We start from the raw sequence: 21,840 nt of genomic DNA, 5'->3' as shown, positions 1-21,840 counted from the left end.
CAGGATATTTATGCCTCTCCAGTTTAGATGCAACCCGTCCTTCTTATACAGGTCACACCTGCCCCGGAAGAGTTCCCAGTGATCCAGATAACAGAAACCCTCCCCCCTACACCAGCTGTTTAGCCACGTGTTTAGCTGCTCTATCGTCCTATTTCTCGCCTCACTGGCACATGACACGGAGTAATCCCGAGATTACAACCCTAGAGGTCCTGTCTGTTAACTTTCTGAGGGTTTTAGGTTTTGAACTAACGTTTTCATTAGTTATTCTTAAATCCTTGCTTACTTTTTGAAACAGAACATTCAAGCAAGTTTAAAAAAAAGTCATTAACAATGCAAGTTGATAGAATATATATATATTTTTCTGAAATGTGCCATTTAGAAGTTTTCCTGTTATCAATATATATCCATCTCCAGAAACAGCATGGCGTTAAATACACTATGCAATTATAAAACTACAGTTTCCTCTAATTCAACTATTGTTTGCTAATTTGTACATTTTCAGTAAAAATTTCAAACAAAACAGGCTGATTAATAATTGATGGCCAGTACATATTAAATAACTCAAATCTTCATATCTCTCACCTGAGTGGCCACAATTCTCCCTCCATTATTCAAGTAATGTCTACATCATATATGCAGTTTTATATACAGTGACAATTTAATTGGACTTTCTAGTAAAGGAGTGAAGTTATAACCAAAACCAATAGATGATTTTGACATGCTCCATCAAATAAGATGGCAGGGAGGTCAAAATGTGTAAAATATTATCAATTAGCCATGCTATGACATGGGATATCAACACTATTTTTGGAACACAATACATTATTAATTCTTAAAGAAATATCACACAACATACTTGTCCAAACTTAATTATCCAACATTGGTAAGCTGTGTTCACAATATTTAAATTGCATACATAGAGCATGTCACCAAAATTTCAGCAGAAAAAAATCTTAAACAGGCAGACTATCCTTAAAAATTCATCACTTTGGAATCTTCAGACTTGGAAAGAGTGAAGCAATTAAATATTTGGATCAGTTGTAAGTTTCACAAGGAATGTACAATTTCTTTAAAATACTTTTAGGGTGTAAGCTCCATTAATTCACTGGCCTTCACCCAATTGCTGTGTGAATTCAGATAGTTGTACACATTCAAAAGCCCAGATGCTGATGCCTTGAAGCTGAATGAACAGTGCTTTCATTTTCTGCTCATTAGCTTTTTTCCCTATAGAATCAGTGAAATTGTCCTTTATAAGAATGAATCTTCAGTTGGTGGGGCATAAGAAAAGCCAATAAATGCATCATCAGCTTCTAAAACGCTAGCATTAACTGTTGAACGGTCGGGAGATCGACAAATGGATTGAGGCACGTGTTCTTCTGTGAATTCTGGATCAAAATTTTGTAGGTCTTCGGGTCCAGCCTGAAACACAAATAATATTAATAATAATCTTTCTACCGTCACATACACACATCGCATACAGTTTATGTATGCGGATATTAAATATTATTTACAGTTTTTTTTTGAATTGCTGAAAAAACAGAAACATACCACATTGGGATTAAATGGTGGGGGAATTTCCTTCCGATCTAGATCTTCCCAGTTGATAACATCAAAAAAAGGATGGCTTTTGATTTCAGCCTGCAATAATACAACCCGACAGCAAATCAATGTACAGCAAAAATTCTTTAAAACATTTATATAAAAAGGCATATTAGTACTAAATACACAGAATAATAGAAATCTGGTAACTGGCTCAACTGACTATCTTTAAGATGTGAGTCCAGATAGTGAAGCATTTGGCAAAAAACTGGGTCAAAGCGCCTCCAAATTATTTTACCGTAGGGAGTATAACAGCTGAGTTTAATCATATTTAATGAAGATGTTCAAAAGGTTGTTGGTCAGAATGCTGTAGGATCAGTCATAGTTTTAGGAACCGAGTACACAATCGAGGTTAATATTCAGTACACTATAACGGGCACGCTGCATTGTCAGAGAACCTGGGCTCAAACTTACAAAAATGGGTGGGTGGGGGTCATGTCAGCAGTTAAACTGCAAAAAAACGGAAACAATTAAATTTAAATCAACAAACTCCACAGCTTAATGGAGATGGGATGAGCATCAGGGATCCCCGTTACTGTCTGTGTGGAGTCTGCATGTTCTCCCAGTGTCTGCGTGGGTTTCCTCCGGGTGCTCCGGTTTCCTCTCACAAGTCCCGAAAGACGTGCTATTAGGTAAATTGGACATTCTGAATTCTCCATTGTGTACCCTAACAGGTGTCGGAATGTGGCAACTAGGGGCTTTTCACAGTAACCTCATTGCAGTGTTAATGTAAGCCTACTTGTGACAATAAAGATTATCAGTAAGTCATTTAAATATAATGAGGCTACCTGCCTTGATTGCAACAATCATTCTTTTAAATTCATTTCAGCCCAGTTTCACAGACTTTAGGAATACCGGCAGATACAAGGAAGTGAGAAGGATTGAATCAAAGATTTTTAAATCCAAGATGGAAGCAACTTAGTTGGGTCGACAGATTGGAGAAGTTAGGACTGATTTCCTTGAAGAGAAGGCGGAGTGGAGATTTGATAGAGGTATTCAAAACCATGAGGGATGTGGACAGATAGGGAAAAATTGTTCCCACTGGTAGAAAGAGTGAGAACAAGAAGGAACAAATTTAAGATAATTGGCAAAAGAAATGGTGACATGACAAAAAAACTTTTTCACGGAGTGGAAGGATCTAGAAACCAATGGCTTTTGAGTGTAGTGGCAGCAAGTTGAATAGAGGCATTCAAGAAGAAATATTATCTGAAAAGGAAGAATGTGCAGGGCTACAGGAAGGTGTGGAAGTGACACTTGGGGAGTTGCTCCTTCAGAGATGCAGCACATGACAGGCCAAATGGCCTCCTTATGTACTGTACCATTCTGTGATTCTAAGAAGTACTTAAAGAGTAGGGAGCCCTGCCAACATCCTGGCCAATATCCCTTTTGAATACCACCACTTTTTAAAAAATGGACTGGTTGCTGTTCATAGGACCCTATTTGAAATGTAAGACCAGCTATAGAAAAAGACCATGGTTAAAGAATAACCCTTAATTTTCACACCTGTATATCAAATCTCAAGTTTCATTTTGTGAATAAATTTAGATTAGGTATCGCAAAAACAGTTTTGAAAATTAGCACCAAAAAGCAGGCAATAAACTACTGGTCAGATAATTATTTTGTCTTTAGAATCTCCATGTAAATACCATATTCATGTGGTATAGCGTTAGTATATAAATAATGACCATCGAATAGATTACCCATGTCATTATTTCTAATGATGCAGATAATGTGGTAGAAGTTCATTAATAAAGAGGGTGGTGAAAGAAAGTGAAGATGACTATATGAAAGTATTTTCTTCAGTAATTTCTTGGAAAGTTTAGAATATCAGAATTGTTTTCTTGATGGGCACTTTGCAAATGGATTGTGTGACAGATGGATCTCAAAACTATAGGCAGAAATTTTAACCTGATGGGAGAATAAAAATGGGTAAATCAGGGTCAATTGGAAGAAAATCAGGTGATGCGTATAATGGGCAACAGATCCAATATACTCCTGCTGTTGTTTTAAAGTTCCAGTGTCCATTACTGATGTGTGACATGGGCCTAAAACATGGCTGAAAACTGGCATCTGTGATGTTGGGGACCTTAACGGGAGGTAGAGATGGAACATCCACTTGGCACATCTTGCTGATGATGGTTGCAAATGCTTCTTCAGACTTGTATTTTGCACTGATGCGTAAAGGACTCCAATCTTTTGAGGATTGGGATATTTATGGAGCCTCCTCAACTGAAAGACGGCAGCTGATAATGGAACAGTCCCTCAGTGCTGCAATGGAGTAGCTGCAATGGAGTAGGTCAAGTTTGTGGAGTGGGACCACACAGAATTGTTATAGTGCAGAAGAGAGCCCATTGTGTTTGCACCAGCTCTCCAAATGAACATCATGGCTCAGTGCTATTTTCCTGCCTTTTACCTGTAGCCCTACACAGAAACAATTAGTGCCATTCTCCTGCATCTTCTCTGTAACCCTACACAGAAACAATGTCCTTGTGAATGCCTCGATTGGACCTGCCTCCACCACACTTTCAGGCAGTGTAATCCATACTCTCACCACTCAAATGAAAAAGTTCTTTCTCTCAATACATTTGCTTCTTTACAAATCACTTTAAATCTGTGCTCTCTCATTAATCGATCCTTTTACGGATGGAAACAGTTTCTCCATATTTCCTCAGCTCAACCCTTTTATTATTTAAAATATATATATTTTTATTGATTTGCATGATGCAAGGAACATCATACAAAAATAAAGAGAAATCTACAAAATGGGAACATGAAAGAGAAATGAACAGGTAGGTATACAAAGGTAACATATTACAGATATGAGGGCCCTAACTTTGGGCCCCCAGTGATTGGGTGCCACAACCGTACTGTATTAATTATATACATGTTGCTTCCTGGGGTCAAAACATACCAGGGGCGAGTTTGGTGCCACATGGGTGTACCTTGCTGTTATTGTCGCGATTGCTCCCATGTGCTTCCTTACCATTGATCCCCTCTGGCTCCTTTACCCTGCTTAACCCATTATAGTTGGTGTTTCTCCCTTCCCCGTTTCCTATTCGCCCCCCCGTAACGGCCTTTCATTATCCGTTTCAGGCCTCCCTCACCTCCCCCAGTCCTCCCACCCCCGTCCCTCACCTCCCCCAGCCCCCTTTCCATCCCATCACCACCACCCCCCCCTTCCCTATTGGTTGCTGGTCACAAACAGATCTTTAAACAAGCGGGTGAATTGCCTACATGTGTTGCGGAAGCCTTCCTCTTAATCTCGAATGGTGAAATTTCATTTTTTTTCCAATTTAAGGAATTCTGATGTTGGGTAGCCAGTCTGCGGCCTTGGATAGCAGTACTGATCTCCAGCTGAGCAGTAGTCTCTGGCGGGCGATCAGGGAGGCAAAATCTAGGGTATCGGCCCCTCTCCCCGTAAAGACCTCTGGCTGTTCGGATACCCCGAAGACTGCCACTAGTGGGCATTGCTCCACCCTCACAACCTTGGGCATGGCCTCAAAAAAGGCAGTCTGGTACCCGACAAGTCTGGGACAGGACTAGAACATGTGGGTGTGGTTGGCCCAGGCCTCCCCGATACTGTTCATATTTGTCCTCCACCTCTGGGAAGAACCCGCTCATGCATGTTCTGGTCAAGTGCGCCCTGGGTACTACCAGCCCTGTGCATGAGGAGATGGAGTTAGCCCTATGCAATGCTGCGATCCAGAGTCCTTCCCCTAACTCCTGCCTAACTCTTCCTCCTTTTTCTTGTCACATCCAGTTGTGGCCATACCTCCTCTAGCAGTCGTATGTCAGTGCAGTTATTGTCCCCTAGTTCCCCCGGGGCTAGGAGTCTGTCCAGTAAGGAGTGTCCAGGGAGCTGGGGGAATGTAGCGGTTTCCTTGCAGAGGAAGTCCTTTATTTACATATACCGGAGCTTGTTCCCTTTCAGGAGCTGGAGCTTGTCCATTAGTTCCCCAGGGTCGCTACTCTACCATCTACATTTAGATCACCTACCGTCAGTATTCCTTCGTCCTGTCTCCACCTTTTAAAGGAGGCACCTACTGTCACAGGGGTAAATCTATGGTTCATGCACATGGGGGCCATTGCAATCAGATTGAAGTGGTGTCTGAGTTGATACCATGTCCTTAGCATAGCCACTACCACTGGGATTCTTGCGTACTTGGCTGGGGGAAATGGGAGTAGGGACGCGGCCAGTGCTTGGAGGGATGTCCCCAGTGCAGGAGTTTTCCTCCGTATTTACCCAATCCACTCCCGACTCTTTGATCCACCACCGTATTCTTTCTGGGAAGGTTTTACTCTTGCTCAGGGTGATTTTGTAACCTGAAAAGGCTCTGAACTGCCTGAGGAGTTCCATTACTCCTGCCATGTGCCTCTGTGCAGCCGGAAGCATTCAGAGCTGGTTGTGTTTGTCCATATGCTCGCCATGAGAGCGCTGTACAATAGTTTCACCAATGAGATAACTGGCACAAACCCCAAACGTTTCAGTACCTCCATGAGACACCTCTTTTCGACTCTGTTGAAGGCCTTCTCTGCGTCTATGGAGCTGATCATTTCTAGTATCCTCCTCGGGTGGGGTCATAATCACGTTCAGCAGGCGTCTGATGTTTGCCATTAGTCCACAGCCCTTGACAAAGCCCATCTGATCCTCCGCAACCACCTCCGGCATGCATCTCTCCAGTCGTCTCGCCAGGCCCTTTGCCAGGACTTTGGCACAGTGTTTAGGAGTGAGATGGGTCTGTATGACCCGCACTTTATCTGGTCTTTGTCTTTTTTAGGGATCAGTGATACAGAGGTCTGTGCCAGCATGAGCGGCCTGTTCCCTCTTGATAGCGAGTCATGGAACATCTCCCGCAGGTGCCCGGCCAGTTCTGCCGCAATTTCTTTTATAGAAGTTCAACGGATGTCCGTCTGGACCCAGTGCTTTAACCGACTGCATGGAGTCGATGCTCTCCGTGACTTCCCCCAGTTCTAGTGGTGCTTCCAGTCCCTGCCTGTTTTCCTCCCCCACAGCTGGCATGCCCATCGAGAAACCACCTCATCTTCGAGTCCCCCTCCAGGGGCTGGGAGGTATACAGCTCCAGGTAAAAGGTTGCAAAGCTTCATTGATCTTATCTTCCGCTGTGACTAGCTTACTTTCCCTGTCCTTCACCTGTGCCATCTTCCTCGTGGCTGCCTGTTTTCTCAACTAGTGAACCAGCAGGCAGCTGGCCTTGTCTCCACGTTTATAAAGGGTCCCCCATGTCTGGCAGAGTTGGTGCACTGCTTTCCCAGTGGAGAGCAGATCAAATTCTAATTGTAGCTGATTTGATTTTGATTTGATTTATTGTCACGTACTGAAATATAGTGAAAAGTATTTTCCTGCAGCCGAGGGAATGTACAGAGTACGTACATAGTAGACAAAAGAATAATCAACAGAGAACATCGAAAAATGGTATATCGACAAACAGTGATTGGTTACAGTGCAGAACAAGGGGCCAAACAAAGCAAATACATGAGCAAGAGAAGCATAGGACGTCGTGAATAGTTTTCTTACAGGGAACAGATCAGTCCGAGGGAGAGTCGTTGAGGAGTCTTGTAGCTGTGGGGAAGAAGCTGTTCCTATGTCTGGATATGCGAGTTTTCAGACTTCTGTACCTTCTACCTGATGGTAGGGTCTGGAAGACGGCAATGCCTGGGTGGGAGGGATCTCTGATAATGCTGTCGGCCTTCCCGAGGCAGCGGAAGGTGTATACAGAATCAATGGGGGTGTGGCAAGCTTGTGTGATGCATTGGGCTGAGTTCACCACACTGCAGTTTCTTGCGATCTTGGACCGAGAAGTTACCATACTAGGCTGTGATGTAACCGGATAGGATGCTCTCTATCGCACATCTGTAGAAGTTTGAGTCGATACCAAATTTCTTTAGCTTCCGTAGGAAGTAGAGACGTTGTTGGGCTTTCTTGACTGTAGCATCAATGTGAGTGGATCAGGACAGACAGTTGGTGATGGTGACCCCTAGGAACTTAAAGCTATCGACCATCTCCACTTCGGAGCCATTGATGCAGACGGGAGTGTGTGTCGTGCTACGCTTCCTGAAGTTGATAATCAGTTCCTTGGTCTTTCCAACATTTAGAGAGATTGTTTTCGGTACACCATGCAACTAAGTGATTTATATCCCTCCTGTCGTCTGATTCGTCGTTGTTTGAGATACGGCCCACCACAGTCGTATCATCCGCAAACTTATAGATTGAGTTGGAGTTAAATCTTGCCACACAGTCATGTGTGTATAGCTTTTTCCTCTCTGCCAGTATTTCCACAGTCAGATACAGTGGAGTGTCACTGATCCACCTCCAACATGGAGGCGATCAGTCGTTGCCTAGCTGTCCTCTCCTTCCTTTCCCAGAGCGCTTTATATGCTATTATTTCCCCCCTTAACACCGCCTTTAGTGCCTCCCAGAACGTGGAGGGTGAGACCTCCCTGTTCTGGTTGCAGGATCGGTACCTGCCGATGGCTTGTGATATTCTTTTGCAGAACGCCTGGTCGGCGAGGAGGGTTGTGTCCAGCCTCCATGGGGGGGGGGGGATGCTGGGCACGGCCCGTCTACACCCTCACATCCACCTAGTGTGGTGTGTAGTCAGAGATTGCTATTGCGGAGTATTCCCCCCTTACCACCCCTGGAAGAAAACAGAAATCAAAATGGGAATATACTTTGGGAACTTGGGAGAAAAGAACACCTCTCTGCGCTGGTTGAACCTCCATGGGTCCGCCCCAACGCCCCTATCCGCTCAGTAAAGGTTTTTGTACCTTTGCCATCGCCGATTGTTTCCCTGATTAGTGGCTGGACTTGTCGGGGTCCTGTACGCAGTTGAAGCCTCCCCAATAATGAGTTGGTGGGAGTATAGGTCGGGATCTTCACCATCAGTTTTTGTAAATGGAAGTCTGGGTCATCCCAGTTAGGGGTGTATATATTTACAAGCACCACTGGTGCCCTTTCCAGGATGCTGCTGACCATTATATTCAGCGCCCTTGTATCGCAGCACGCTCGAAAGGTCTGTCCTACCCAGCTTTTTCGTACCCTCATCGGGCCTTTGATATTCCGGGTGACTATTCTAATATGGAGGGGGGGGGGCATGATGGTGGTTCTGCACCCCCCCCCCCCCCCCCCCCCCCCGGCTACCCAATCCTGCGGAGTCAATCGTACTTATCACACGTGTATGCCATTTGAGATCCATACAAGATGGACACCTATTTGTTCTTTGTTCCAGCTGTCCCCATGTGCGACCTGCTTGCAACCAACATTCTTGATACGTGTGGTGAATCACAGTAGCGTAATTCACACTATTACACATGTTGTACTATGTCGCTGTAAGCTCGGCACACGAGCAGTTGCGCTGCTCTGCCACTAGGGGGAGATGCACTGGTAGTGTACGGGAGTTTGTACTGGGCTCCACCCTTGGCTCCACCCACGGCTACTCCCCCCTAACCGGAAGTATAAAGGTTGATGCTGAGAGCCTGCCTGCCAGTTCATCTGGAGTTCATAGTGTTACAGGCAGGCTCTGTTGTAAGACGATTAAAACCACTGTTCACTTCTAACCACGTGTTGCGTGAATTGATGGTCTCATCAATACGCACCCCCTGGAGCCCCTCTACCCTTGCTGTTCCTTCTTTCTCCCTGTTGCCTCCCCCCTTAACCCTTCATTCCCCCCGTATTCGGCACCCCCCCCACTTCTGCCAGGCGCTCTGTTCTTTTTGGGAGCTGCACCGTGGCTTCCGCCCACTTCATCTTACTTTCATGCACTAGCATACACGCCAGTGGGTGGTAGGGTTGTCCCCCTGGGAGCAACTCCCTCTGCCAATTTTGTTCTATTCCCGTGTCGGTGCACTTCTGCTCTTCCCCTCACACCGCACCCCCCCCACCCCATCGTCTCGCCAGACTCAACATTCCAAACCACCTTACTTTTGAATAAAGTTGTCTTGACCTGGCACTTGGCCAGGTCGGCCCCAGTTTCTTGGTAGATGCAGATTGCAAGTCCCTCCCATCTGTATGACCTTGTTCAGTTCAGCACCCGCTCTTTGTCCTGGAATTTATGGAGTTTTGCTATGATAACCCTCAGTGGTTCTCCTGCTTTGGGCCTCTGCGGGAGAAACCCATGGGCCGGTTTACCTCTGCGAAGCATTCCACTCTGACTAACTTTCTGACCATCTGCATGATGTTCTCCGTCGGGTTTCTGCCCTCTATGCTCTCAAGCAGCTTGACAATTCTTAGGTTCTGGAGGCAGGACCTGTACTCTTGATCTTCCAGCTTCCCCTGGAGTGCTCTCCGGGTTGTTACCAACCTTGCCACCTCGGCCTCGAGCGTGGCTGTCCGATCGCTCTGCTAGATGGCCGCTTTCTCCAGGTGCCACATCGTTGCCTCCTTGGTCTCCAGTCCCCATTCTTTCCAGTGTTTTTTGAAGAGGGCCACAGCAATTTCTATGGCCGACATGAGGTTCTCCTTAAAGGGGTCCCTGTGTTTTTGGAGTTCTATTGAGAGAAGTTCCATCCACTGCTCTGTCGGTGGGTGGGCCAGCGTTCGCGATCCGATTAGGTCCATCATGCTCTGCTCCGCTTCGTGTGTCTATTACTTGCTATTTTTCTGGCTGAGGGCGTTTCCTTTTGTTTGTGTAGGATGAGGGTGGGAATTTATTTTTGTTACTTTGGTGTCCGATTTACAGGTTAAAGCCAGATTTGAAACGTTAGCTCCCTTCTCTCTCCACAGATGCTGTCAGACTTGCTGAGATTGTCCAGTATTTTCTGCTTTTATTTCAAATTCTAGCATCCGCAGTAATTTGCTTTTTCTTTGGTTCCAGGATATTGGGCCCAGCTCTGTTTTGCCCCATTGAAATCAGCTCTCCCCCAATGAATTACTCTTACTCTGGATTGCCCATTATCCTTTTCTACCGTCATCCTAAACCTTCTGATACAATGATCACTGTCTCCTAAATGTTTCCCCACTGACACTTGATCTATCTGGCCTACCTCATTTTCCAACAGTGCCTCCTTACTTGTTGGACTGAACACATGCTGCTATAGAAAATTCTCCTGAACGCAATCTAGGAACACTTGCCACTTTCTACCCCAATATAGACTGGAATAGAGATAGTGTAAAAGGACAATTTAAGTCCCTCATTATAACTACTGTACAATGTTTGCACCTCTTTGTAATTTCTTTTCAGATTTGTTCCTCTACATCCTTCCCACTAGTTGGTGATCTACAGGCTACACTGAGCCAAAATGATTCTGTCCTTGAATCCTCTGGGACATACTCTTTCTCTAGCACTGCAGTGCACTTCCGAACCAATACTGCCACCCCTCCTCCTTTTACTTCCTTTCCTATCTTTTCTGAACACACTTGTATCCAGCGATACTTAATAACCAACACTTGAGCAAGGTCTCATAATACACCATAACATCATAATTCCACATGGCAATCTGCACCTATAACTCACCATAATCTACTCCCTGAATTCACATACATGCAGTATAAACCTGACCAACTCCATCTATTAACTTTTCCCTTACTTCAATTTCACCTATTAACTTACTATTGTCTAGGCCACCCCTCAATTTATACCCCACTGACAAGCTGGTTTAAAGCCTACTCCATAGCACGAGCAAATCTCCCTGCAAGAATATTAGTCCTCATCTTGTTAAGGTGCAATCTGCCCAGGTTGTACAGGTCCCACCTGTCCCAGAACCAGTCCTAATGCCTCAAATAAGATGCCTTTCCTCCTACATCAATTCTCCAGCCACATGTTCAATCGCTCAATCCTCCTATTCCGAGGCTCACTAGCACATGGCACTGGGATTAATCCTGAGATCACTGTTCCTGAGGTCCTGCTTTTCAATTTCCTTCCTAACTCCCTAAAATCTGCTTTTAGGGCATAATTTGTCTTCCTACCTATGTAATTGATACAAATATGGTCCACAACCTCTGGTTATTCACCCTCCCCCAAAAAATTTCCTGCAGCCACACTGTGACATACTTGACCATCCTGGAGTCACATTTACTGCCATAGAAACACCTTTCTGATCCCCTCACAATAGAATCTTTTACTATTGCTCCTCCATTCCTGTGCAGCTGAGCCACCCATGGTGCCACAGGTTTAGTTCTGGCTGCACTCCCCTAAGGAACCATTGCCCTCACCTGTATCCAAAGTGGAAACCCTTTATAAAACAATACTCAGGAGACTCCTGCACTACTTGTCTTGATCTCTTGGACTGCTTGGCAGTCACCCATTCCATCTCAGCATTCATTCTGTTAACCTACGGTGTGACCATACCCTAAATGTGCCATCCACTTAGCTCTCTGCCTTGCGGTTTGCATAATAGTGGCTCCAGCCGCCACTCAAATTCCGAAAAACCTGAAGCTCAAGTTTTTGCAGCCGTTGGCACTTCTGAAAATGTGTTCATCTAGGACACAGGTGTGCCCATGACTTCCCACATACAGCAGGATGCACATTCTACTCGGCTGAGCTTTTACAATTACCAGTTACTCACCAATCAGTTCTTCCCTTTAGCAAAGATAGATCCAGCTACGGGAGGCTGAAAAATAGGTAGAAAATGAAAGGACACCGCCTTTTCTCTTCACTAAACCCCCTCACTCACCAAACTCCAATTTTAAGCACTCCAATGCAGCCCAAATCAGTTCTCGTGCAGAACCTTTTTAATAAATTCCACCAGAGCTAAAGCTTGGGCTTTTAAATTACTGGTCCAGTGACATTACCACTATGACATTCTGATTTAAGAGGTGAGATTGCTTACTCAGCCAAGAGTGATACATAGCAAACCCATCAGATCGGAATACAGACCACAAAACAAAATGCTGCTATGAGGCACAAGATTTTATGAGCTGTCAAAGAACCTTGCTAATGACTCTAAACGCTTGCAAATGGTGCAGGATTTCAAGGTTTTACGACAACTTCTTACAAAATCTTCTTTTGCTCCTAATCTTCTCTGCCTTTCTTTTTCAAGTAGCCCTTCCAGGATAGAACAGGCTTCATTACTTGCTCCAGGTCTCAGCTGCAATGGCTTGTGAAGGATGTATTCATACATCTCAGCAGTATCACGACTGTAGAAAGGAGGCTGAAAATAAAAACATATTGATTTTGCTGAATTACTTCATTTTATTTTTGATCAATTTGTTGTAATCCATTGATTAAAAATATTTTTCCCTCTCTCAGATAGTCGTAAGTTCTCTGGACTCAACACAGAATATCCTAGGCATAAAGGCAAGCAAATTATGTTCTTTCACGATTAAGACACTTTGGACATGTAGTACCTATTGGAAAACATCAGTAAAATATCAGGTATGATATGCGAACTAGAGTCACAACAGGTCAGGTAAGAGTGACAAGTTCCCTTACAAAAAGTAATGAATCGGTTGGGTTTTTAATAATAATCTGTCTGATTTAGAGTCATTTTTGTTTGTGCTAGCCAATTCCATAAATGTCCACAGCAGGATTTGAGTTTTAAACCTACAGTTTGCTATGGACTACACTATTGCACCCAATATGCAGTGCAGCCTGAAAACAGACTTCATTTAAATCAATGTAGAATACTTAATTCACAAAATATGATAGATGCTCAATAAACCCAAAACAAAAGCTAGATTACATACCAGGCCATACAGCATTTCAAATAGAACAGAGCCAAGACACCACCAGTCAACTGTATTATCATAAGGTTGTTTTTTGAGCACTTCTGGTGCAAGGTACTGAAATACAGAGAAATAAAAATTTATTAGAATGCTACAACCTTTAATTAAAAAGACACCCTCATCATGCGTTTGTTTGCACTAATCAATTGTTTTCTCTGGTTCAAGATTTCATTTTTTAGAATGGGTACAGTTCATGCCCATATAGAATAATCATAGAATTTACAGTGCAGAAGGAGGCCATTCGGTCCATCGAGTCTGCACCACTCTTGGAAAGAGCACCCCACCTAAGCCCACACCTCCACCCTATCCCCGTAACCCCACCTAACCCCAAGTTACATTGCAATCGCAATGTTACATTACAACACGAGTCATGTGGGACAAGTATCCTGGAGAACTTTTAATTTAATGTAAATTAATCAACTATAAAGAAAGATTAGATAAATTACTTGGCATAAAATTTAAACCCAATTTGATAATTCATTGATTACAACCAATGTTCAATTAATTAATCAAATACAGGAAGATACAAGTTTAAAAGGAGAGTAACAGTAAAGGATTCAGAATTTTCAATAAATTAAAATCAGAGGTATATCAATAAGGTATAAGTAAAAACATTTAAGCTTATCCCCCGTAAAATAAAGTGACACAGGACCAGGGAATGGGCTGAAGGCAAGTAGCTGGTGTGCCATTCCTCCATGAGGCTGAGAATTTAATGGATACCTTGGTTCTAGATGTGCTCACCCTGCAGTTAAGAAAGTGCAGCCATTGAGGGGATGGGTGACTGTCAGATAGATAAGAACCACCAAGCAGGTAGTCTAAGAGTTATTGGAGTGCATTGTGCTCTCCCAACAGTATTCTGTTCTGAGCACTGATGAGTGATAGTTTCTCAGAGTGCAGTCAGACTATTTCCATGTCACCATGACTGGCTTAGCTGCACAGCTGCTTGAAGAATAGGAAAGCAAAAGCAACAGGTCAAGGGAAAAAACAGGCATTTCTGTGGCTACAGAGATTAATTCTGCATGGTACATAGAATCAAGGATGACATTGAGCAGCTACTGAGTACTCTGAAGGAAGGATGAACAACCAGAGGCATAGTTTAGGAAGGTAGGAAGGAGACTAGCAAGCTGAACCTCAAAGTTGTAACCTTCTGATTACTCCCAGTGCCACGCGCTAGTGAGTATCGGAGGATAGAACAAATTAATGCTTGCCTGGATATATGGAGGAGGGAGGGCAACAGATTCTTGGGGAATTCGGACTATTTGAGGAAGTGGGAACTGTACAGGTTGGGTGTATTGCACCCCAACAGGACTGGGACAAATGGTTTGCTCATGCTATTTAAACAAACCTGGCAGGAAGATGGGAACCACAGTGTAACATTAGAAAGGAAAAATAAGGTGCACAATGGATTAGGAGAGACAGACTATATAGAGACTGAGAGAAAGACACAGTAAGACACAGTAAGACATTAGATGGAGTCAGAATAAGAGGAATGAAATAAAGCCCAAATTATGTTTACAGTGCGTACATGCAAATTCATGGCGCACGGTAAATAATTTGGGTGAGCTTCTCGCATAGGTGGACACATGTGGTTGGCACGCTAACAGTGGTTAGCACTGTTGTTTCACAGTGCCAGGGTCCCAAGGACAATTCCTGCTTGGATCATTGTCTGTGCGGAGTCTGCATGTTCTCCCTGTGTCTGTGTGGGCTTCCTCCGGGTGCTCCCGTTTCCTCCCACAAGTCCCGAAATACGTGCTGTTAGGTGAATTGGACATTCTGAATTCTCCTTCTGTTTACCTGAACAGATGCCGGAGTGTGGCGATTAGGGGATTTTCATAGTAAATTCATTGCATTGTTAATGTAAGCCTACTTGTGACAATAATAAAGATTATTATGGGAATATGATGTTGTGATGAGAACGGAGACCAGGTTCAATAAAGGAAAGGATCGGCTAGTAACTATTCATGAATACCATTATACTGTATTGAATAGGCTGCCAATTAGTGGGAAGATAGAGAGAAGTAAATTTGCAAGATAGGTGCAATAACCATTTAAGTTGGGAGTTTTAATTATCCTAATATAGACTGGGATAATAATGGTGTTTCTGGTTTAACAAGGAAGGAGGCATTCCTGGAACTCGTTCTGTGGAATGAGATGGGTCAAGTGGATCAGTGACAGTACGAGGGAACATTTAGAGGACAGTGATCATAGTATCATAAAGGTTTTGGTTAATGATGGAAAGGACAAGGAGCAATCCATCTGCACTTGGGAGTGAATCACATCCGGATTGGGGCGGGCACAATCCATAAGGGAATCCCATCCAAGCAATTTGATCCCCTCCCGCCTCAAAAACTGCCAGAGGCAGCGTAAAATTCAGGACATGGTGAAATTATAGGAATGTTAGTCAAGATACTGAAGCTGGAGTTTTCTGGCTATTCACTAAACAGGATCTTGCAGCCCAGCCGATGGTGCACCCCCGTCGTGGGTTTCCCGGTGGCAAGGGATGCATTGAACTGGAAACCCTGTTGACCACAGCAGGACCAGAAGATCCTGCTGCTGGACAATGGTGAGCCATCTCTGCCACCACGAAATACGTGGCGGGTTGCACGGTAAAACGCACCCACTATGGCTGAAAGTTGAGAAAGACTGAGATGCTGGAAAACTAAAATGAAAACAGAAAAGGCTGGCAGAATCTATAGAAAGAGAAGCAGAGGATGACTGCACTTAAAGTTGATAAATCAATAAGGCCAAATTAGATGCATCCGAGGATACTGAGGAAGGGTAGAAATTGCAGAAACGCAGGCAATAAACTTCAAATCCTACTTAAATACGAGGGTAGTAAGGCCAAGTTCAGAAACTACAAACCAGTCAATTTAACCCATTGGTGGGTGTGGTAAACCACTATTGTAGTTTTATTGCTACATGCCTGGGCTTGTCCCTGCTGGCTCCGAACCACTGTTTCGGGCAGCAGGGTAGCATGGTGGTTAGCATAAATGCTTCACAGCTCCAGGGTCCCAGGTTCGATTCCCGGCTGGGTCACTGTCTGTGTGGAGTCTGCACGTCCTCCCCCTGTGTGCGTGGGTTTCCTCCGGGTGCTCCGGTTTCCTCCCACAGTCCAAAGATGTGTGGGTTAGGTGGATTGGCCATGCTAAATTGCCCGTAGTGTCCTAATAAATGTAAGGTTAAGGGGGGGGGGTTGTTGGGTTACGGGTATAGGGTGGATACGTGGGTTTGAGTAGGGTGAACATGGCTCGGCACAACATTGAGGGCCGAAGGGCCTGTTCTGTGCTGTACTGTTCTATGTTCTATGTAGTATATAATATGTGTACATGTGTAAACTGTCACTATTATATGTAATGTGGTAAACCACTGCCTGCTGGCTCCGCCTCCCCTCGGGCTCGGTATAAAGGTGGCTGGTCTCCGCCGCTGCCCCAGTTCGGGATCCAAGGCCAGGAGGCTTTCTGTTTAGTTTATTGTAGCCTCAGTTACGTTCACTTCTTGCCACGAGGCGACAATGACCTGGAGAATCACTAGCCGAATTCTTGCGTGCCTTGCGGGTACTCGGCCGGAACTGTGTTTTCCAGGCGGTATCGGCTACCCAACACGCGGAGCTGTTGATCAGGGACGCCTATGTCGCCAGCGATTGCTGGAAGGAGGGTACACTCGGCCTCCCAGAGACAGTGCAGCTCTCAAACTCGCTGGAGGTGGCCTTCCAGAACATGGAGGCTTACATCTCCGACCACGTGGCACCCTCATGGACCTCGTGGGCGCCGCCATCATCCGACTCGAGTGCGGCACAGGCATGTGCCGCGCAGCAGCCCACCAACGCCGGAGGCCCGCAATGCTACTTTTGCAACCAAGGTAAGCATCCCAGACAGCGCTGCCCTGCACGCAACGTGACTTGCAACGGGTGTGGGAGGAAGGGCCACTTTGCCAAAGCCTGCCAGGCCCGGTCTATCCCTAAAACGCCGAGGCCCAGCAGCGCTGCCTGCAGCCTGTCGGGGCCGCCCCCACCTGCCACGCCACCCACCATGTGCGACCCGTGGGCGCCGCCATCTTCGATTTGGGCCGCCATCTTTGACACCATCTTGTACTCCACCCGTCACACGCGACCCATGGGGGCCACCATCTCCGATGCCACCCGCCATGCGCAACCAGTGGGGGCCACTATCTCCGATGCCACCCGCGACCCATGGGGGCCGCCCTCTTGGGACCACTCCGCAGCCTCCCGGGAGCCCTGCTCACCCGTTCGTACGCTGGCCGCCGCTACCTCCGACCGGCCTACTCATCACCATCCAAAGCTCGCCTCCATCACGCTCGACCAGTCCCGGCCTCATCACTTCGCAAAATCTACAATGACCGTCCGGATCAACGGACACGAGACGGCCTGCCTTTTCGACTTCGGAAGCACAGACAGCTTCATACAACCAGATGCAGTAAGGCGCTGCTCCCTCCCAATTTTACCCCTGACCCAGAAAATCTCCCTGGCTTCCAGATCACATGCAACAGAAATCCGGGGGTACTGTGTCGCGACCCTTACTGTTCAAAGCGTAATAACTTCAAGCTCTACGTCCGTCCCCATCTCTGCGCTGTCCTATTGCTGGGGCTCGACTTCCGGTGCCACCTCCAAAGCCTTACTTTAAAGTTCGGTGGACCCCTGCCACCCCCTCACTGTCTGTAGCCTCGCGACCCTTAAGGTCGCTCCATCCTCGCTCTTCGCTAACCTCACCCCGGACTGTAAGCATGTCGCCACTAGGAGCAGACAATACTGTGCCGGGACAGGGCCTTTATCAGATCGGAAGTCCAGCGATTCATACGAGAGGGGTTCATTGAGGTTAGTACTAGCCCCTGGAGAGCCCAAGTGGTGGTCGTCAAGACTGGGGAGAAGCACCGGATGGTTATCGACTACAGTCAGACCATCAACCGGTACACGCAGCTCGATGCTTACCCCCTCCCCCGCATATCTGACATGGTCAACCAGATTGAGCAGTATCGAGTCTCCTCCACAGTTGACTTGAAGTCGCGTACCATCGGCTCCCTATCTGCCCAGAGGAGCGCCAATACACTGCCTTCGAGGCAGATGGCCGCCTCTACCACTTCCTCAGGCTTCCCTTCGGCGTCACCAATGGGGTCGCCGTCTTCCAAGAAGAAATGGTTGACCAGTACGGTCTGCGGGCCACATTCCCGTACTTAGATAATTTCACCATCTGTGGCCATGACCAGCAGGACCATGATGAAAACCTCTGGCACTTCCTCCGCACCGCTAAACTCCTGAACTTCACATACAATAAGGAAAAATGCGTTTTCTGCACAACCCGCCTAGCCTTCCTCGGCTACGTCTTGGAAACGGAGTCCTAGGGCCCAACCCCGACCACATGCGCCCCCTCATGGAACTCCCATTCCCCCCTGCCTCAAGGCCCTGAAGAGATGGCTGGGGTTCTTCTCTTACTATGCCCAGTGGGTCCCTAATTATGCGGACAAGGCTTGTCCACTTATTAAATCCACCATTTTTCCCCTGATGGCTGAGGCCCGCCTGGCCTTCAACTGCATCAAGCCAGATATTGCCAAAGCTGCGATACACACTGTGGATGAGTCCATTCCGTTCCAGGTGGAAAGCGATGCGTCGTACTTGGCTCTGGCTACCCTCAACCAGGCGGGCAGTCCCGTGGCTTTCTTCTCCCGTATCCTCCATGCGTCCGAAATTCAACACTCCTCCGTTGAAAAGGAAGCCCAAGCCATTGCAGAAGTTGTGCAATATTGGAGGCATTACCCGGCCGGCAGGCGATTCACTCTCCTTACTGACCAACGGTCAGTTGCCTTCATGTTGAACAATACACAGCGGGGCAAAATCAAGAATGACAAGATTCTGAGGTGGAGGATCGAGCTCTCCGACTACAACTACGAGATCTTGTACCGACCGGGGAAGCTCAATGAGCCCCCAGATGCCCTATCCCGCAGTACATGTACCAGCGCATAAGTAGACCGACTTCGGGCCCTCCACAATGACCTCTGTCAGCCGGGGGTCACCCGCTTCTTTCATTTTGTCAAGGCTCGCAACCTGCCTTACTCCATCGAGGAGGTCAGGACCGTGACCAGGGACTGCCAGGTCTACGCGGAGTGCAAACCGTACTTCTATCGGCCAGACAGAGCGCACCTGGTAATGGCCTCTCGCCCCTTTGAGCGCCTCAGCATCAACTTCAAAGGGCCCCTCCCCTCCACTGACCGTAACGCGTACTTCCTCAACATTGTTGACGAATACTCAAGATTCCCCTTTGCCATCCCATGCCCTGACATGACCTCTGCCACCGTCATCAAGGCCCTGCACAGTATCATCACCTTGTTCGGGTTCCCACCTACATCCACAGTGATCGGGGTTCCTCCTTCATGAGCGACGAGTTGCGTCAGTTCCTGCTTAGCAAGGGCATCGCCTCTAGCAGGACGACCAGCTACAACCCCCGGGGTAATAGACAGGTGGAGAGAGAACACGTGACGGTCTGGAAGGCCGTCCTCCTGGCCCTACGGTCTAGAAGGCTCCCAGTCTCCCGCTGGCAGGAGGTCCTCCCTGATGCGCTCCACTCCATCCGGTCGCTCCTGTGTACTGCCACCAACGAGACCCCTCACGAACGTATGTTTGCCATCTCCAGGAAGTCCACCTCTGGGGTCTCGCTCCTGTCCTGGCTGACAGTCCCATTGCCAGTCCTCCTCCGGAAGCATGCGAGGAGTCATAAATCAGATCCCCTCGTCAAAAAGGTCTTACTCCCATGCCAACCCACAATATGCCTACTTGGCACATCATGACGGGCGACAGGACACAGTCTCCCTCCGGGATATGGCACCTGCAGGTTCCCCAGCGATCGCCACCAGCCCCGCCCATGCACCGTCTCCCTCCACCACTACCCAGCTACTTCAAGATTTGGCACCCGCAAGCCCACCGGCGACCATCACCACCACCCCAGCCCGCACACCGCCGCCCCCCCTCCACCGACTCAACTACTGGGTGAAGACGAAGACAGCACGCTCCCGGACGCGCAGGTCTCGATACCGCACCACAGCCGGGACTGAGACAATCACGGCGGAAGGTCAAGGCCCCCGACAGACTTGATCTTTAAAGGACTTCCGGTGCCGGCAATGAGTGAGTGAGCCGCACATTCGGGGGCTCTCACTCCGGCGGGATTTGAGGACCTGGTTTCCCGGTTTTGCGGAGCGGTGAAAGGATGGCCACGGAGGTGCGGAGGAGCGAGCAGAGCTGCATGGAACTGCGGGAGGGCAGAAAGCAGCGAAAACGGGAGAGGAAGGGACAAAGACAAGATGCAGGTGAAGCTGACCCAGGAGTCAAGATGGCGGACCTACGGACCTCGGACCCGGCGATCCAGCAAGCGTTGGAAAACATGCTGCAGGTGATTAAAAACAGTTTTGAGTCATTGAAGCGGGATAACTTGGACTCACTTCAGAAGGCAGTGGATCAGCTGAACCAGAGACTGGATGCCCAGGACAAAAAAGTTAAGGAGCTGGGAGAGGCGGTGGAGGAGCAGGCGGATGCGCAGACGATTGCTGCGCTAGAAGTCGACGGGTTGAAGGAGAGACAGAGAAGACTGCTGGACAGAGTAGAGGAGCTGGAAAATAGAGCCCGTAGACAAAATCTGAGGATCATCGTAGTTCTCGGAGATAGTGGGACCGGTCTTGACTAGGGTTTTTAATGAGGCAAGGGACAGAGGGACCCTGCCGCCGACGATGTCGCAAGCCACCATCTCGCTGATATTGAAGCGGGACAAGAACCCGGAATCCTGCGGGTCATACAGGCCAATCTCCCTGATCAATGTGGATGCCAAGCTCCTGGCAAAGGTCCTGGCGATTAGAATTGAGGACTGCGTACCGGAGGCGATTGGGGACGATCAGACAGGGTTTGTGAAAGGCAGGCAGCTGACAGCTAACTTGAGAAGATTGCTTAATGTGATCATGGTGCCCCCGACGGGCAAGGAGGTGGAGGTACTGGTGGCAATGGACCCTGAGAAGGCCTTCGACCGGGTGGAGTGGGGCTATTTGTGGGAGGTGCTTGGACGGTTTGGGTTCGGGGAGGGACTGGTTAATTGGGTCAGACTATTGTACCAGGCCCCAAAAGCTATCGTTAGGACGAAAAGGATAATGTCAGATTAGTTCAGACTACATCGCGGGACCAGACAGGGATGCCCACTCTTCCCGTTGCTGTTTGCGCTGGCCATAGAGCCATTGGCGATTGCGTTGAGAGCTGCAAAGGGGTGGAAGGGAATGACGAGGGGTGGGGGGGGGGGGGGGGGGGGGGGGGGAAGGTGGAACATCGGGTCTCTCTCTATGCGGACGACCTGCTCCTGTACGTGTTGGACCCACTGGTCGGGATGGAAAATATACTGGAAACATTGAGGAAGTTCGGCCGGTTTTCAGGGTACAAATTAAATATGGCCAAGAGTGAGATGTTTGTGGTGCAGGCAAGGGGTCAGGAGAATAGACTGAAGGAGCTGCCATATAGGCTGGTTGAGGAAAGTTTCCGGTACTTGGGGATACAGGTGGCACGAGACTGGGGCAGGTTG

At 47.4% G+C, this 21,840-nt stretch overlaps 1 protein-coding gene across 6 annotated transcripts in view; it reads right to left on the bottom strand.

The window, feature by feature from the left end:
• Window positions 1-336: 336 nt before the first annotated feature.
• The window catches only part of sgk3 (serum/glucocorticoid regulated kinase family member 3), a 189,854-nt gene continuing 168,350 nt past the window's right edge, over window positions 337-21,840 (bottom strand). For all 6 annotated transcript variants that reach the window (XM_038809514.1, XM_038809512.1, XM_038809513.1 and 3 more), the window contains 4 exons: window positions 13,241-13,336; window positions 12,550-12,705; window positions 1,549-1,638; window positions 337-1,419 (listed from right to left, as the gene is read on the bottom strand). In XM_038809514.1, the coding sequence (XP_038665442.1) occupies window positions 1,249-1,419; window positions 1,549-1,638; window positions 12,550-12,705; window positions 13,241-13,336 (513 nt within the window). In that variant the 3' untranslated portion in view covers window positions 337-1,248. The remainder of the gene's footprint in view (window positions 1,420-1,548; window positions 1,639-12,549; window positions 12,706-13,240; window positions 13,337-21,840) is intronic.

The sequence above is a fragment of the Scyliorhinus canicula genome, chromosome 10 (assembly GCF_902713615.1).
Source record: "Scyliorhinus canicula chromosome 10, sScyCan1.1, whole genome shotgun sequence".
Taxonomy (NCBI): Eukaryota; Metazoa; Chordata; class Chondrichthyes; order Carcharhiniformes; family Scyliorhinidae; genus Scyliorhinus; species Scyliorhinus canicula.
This window is presented reverse-complemented; position numbering and strand designations above follow the sequence as displayed.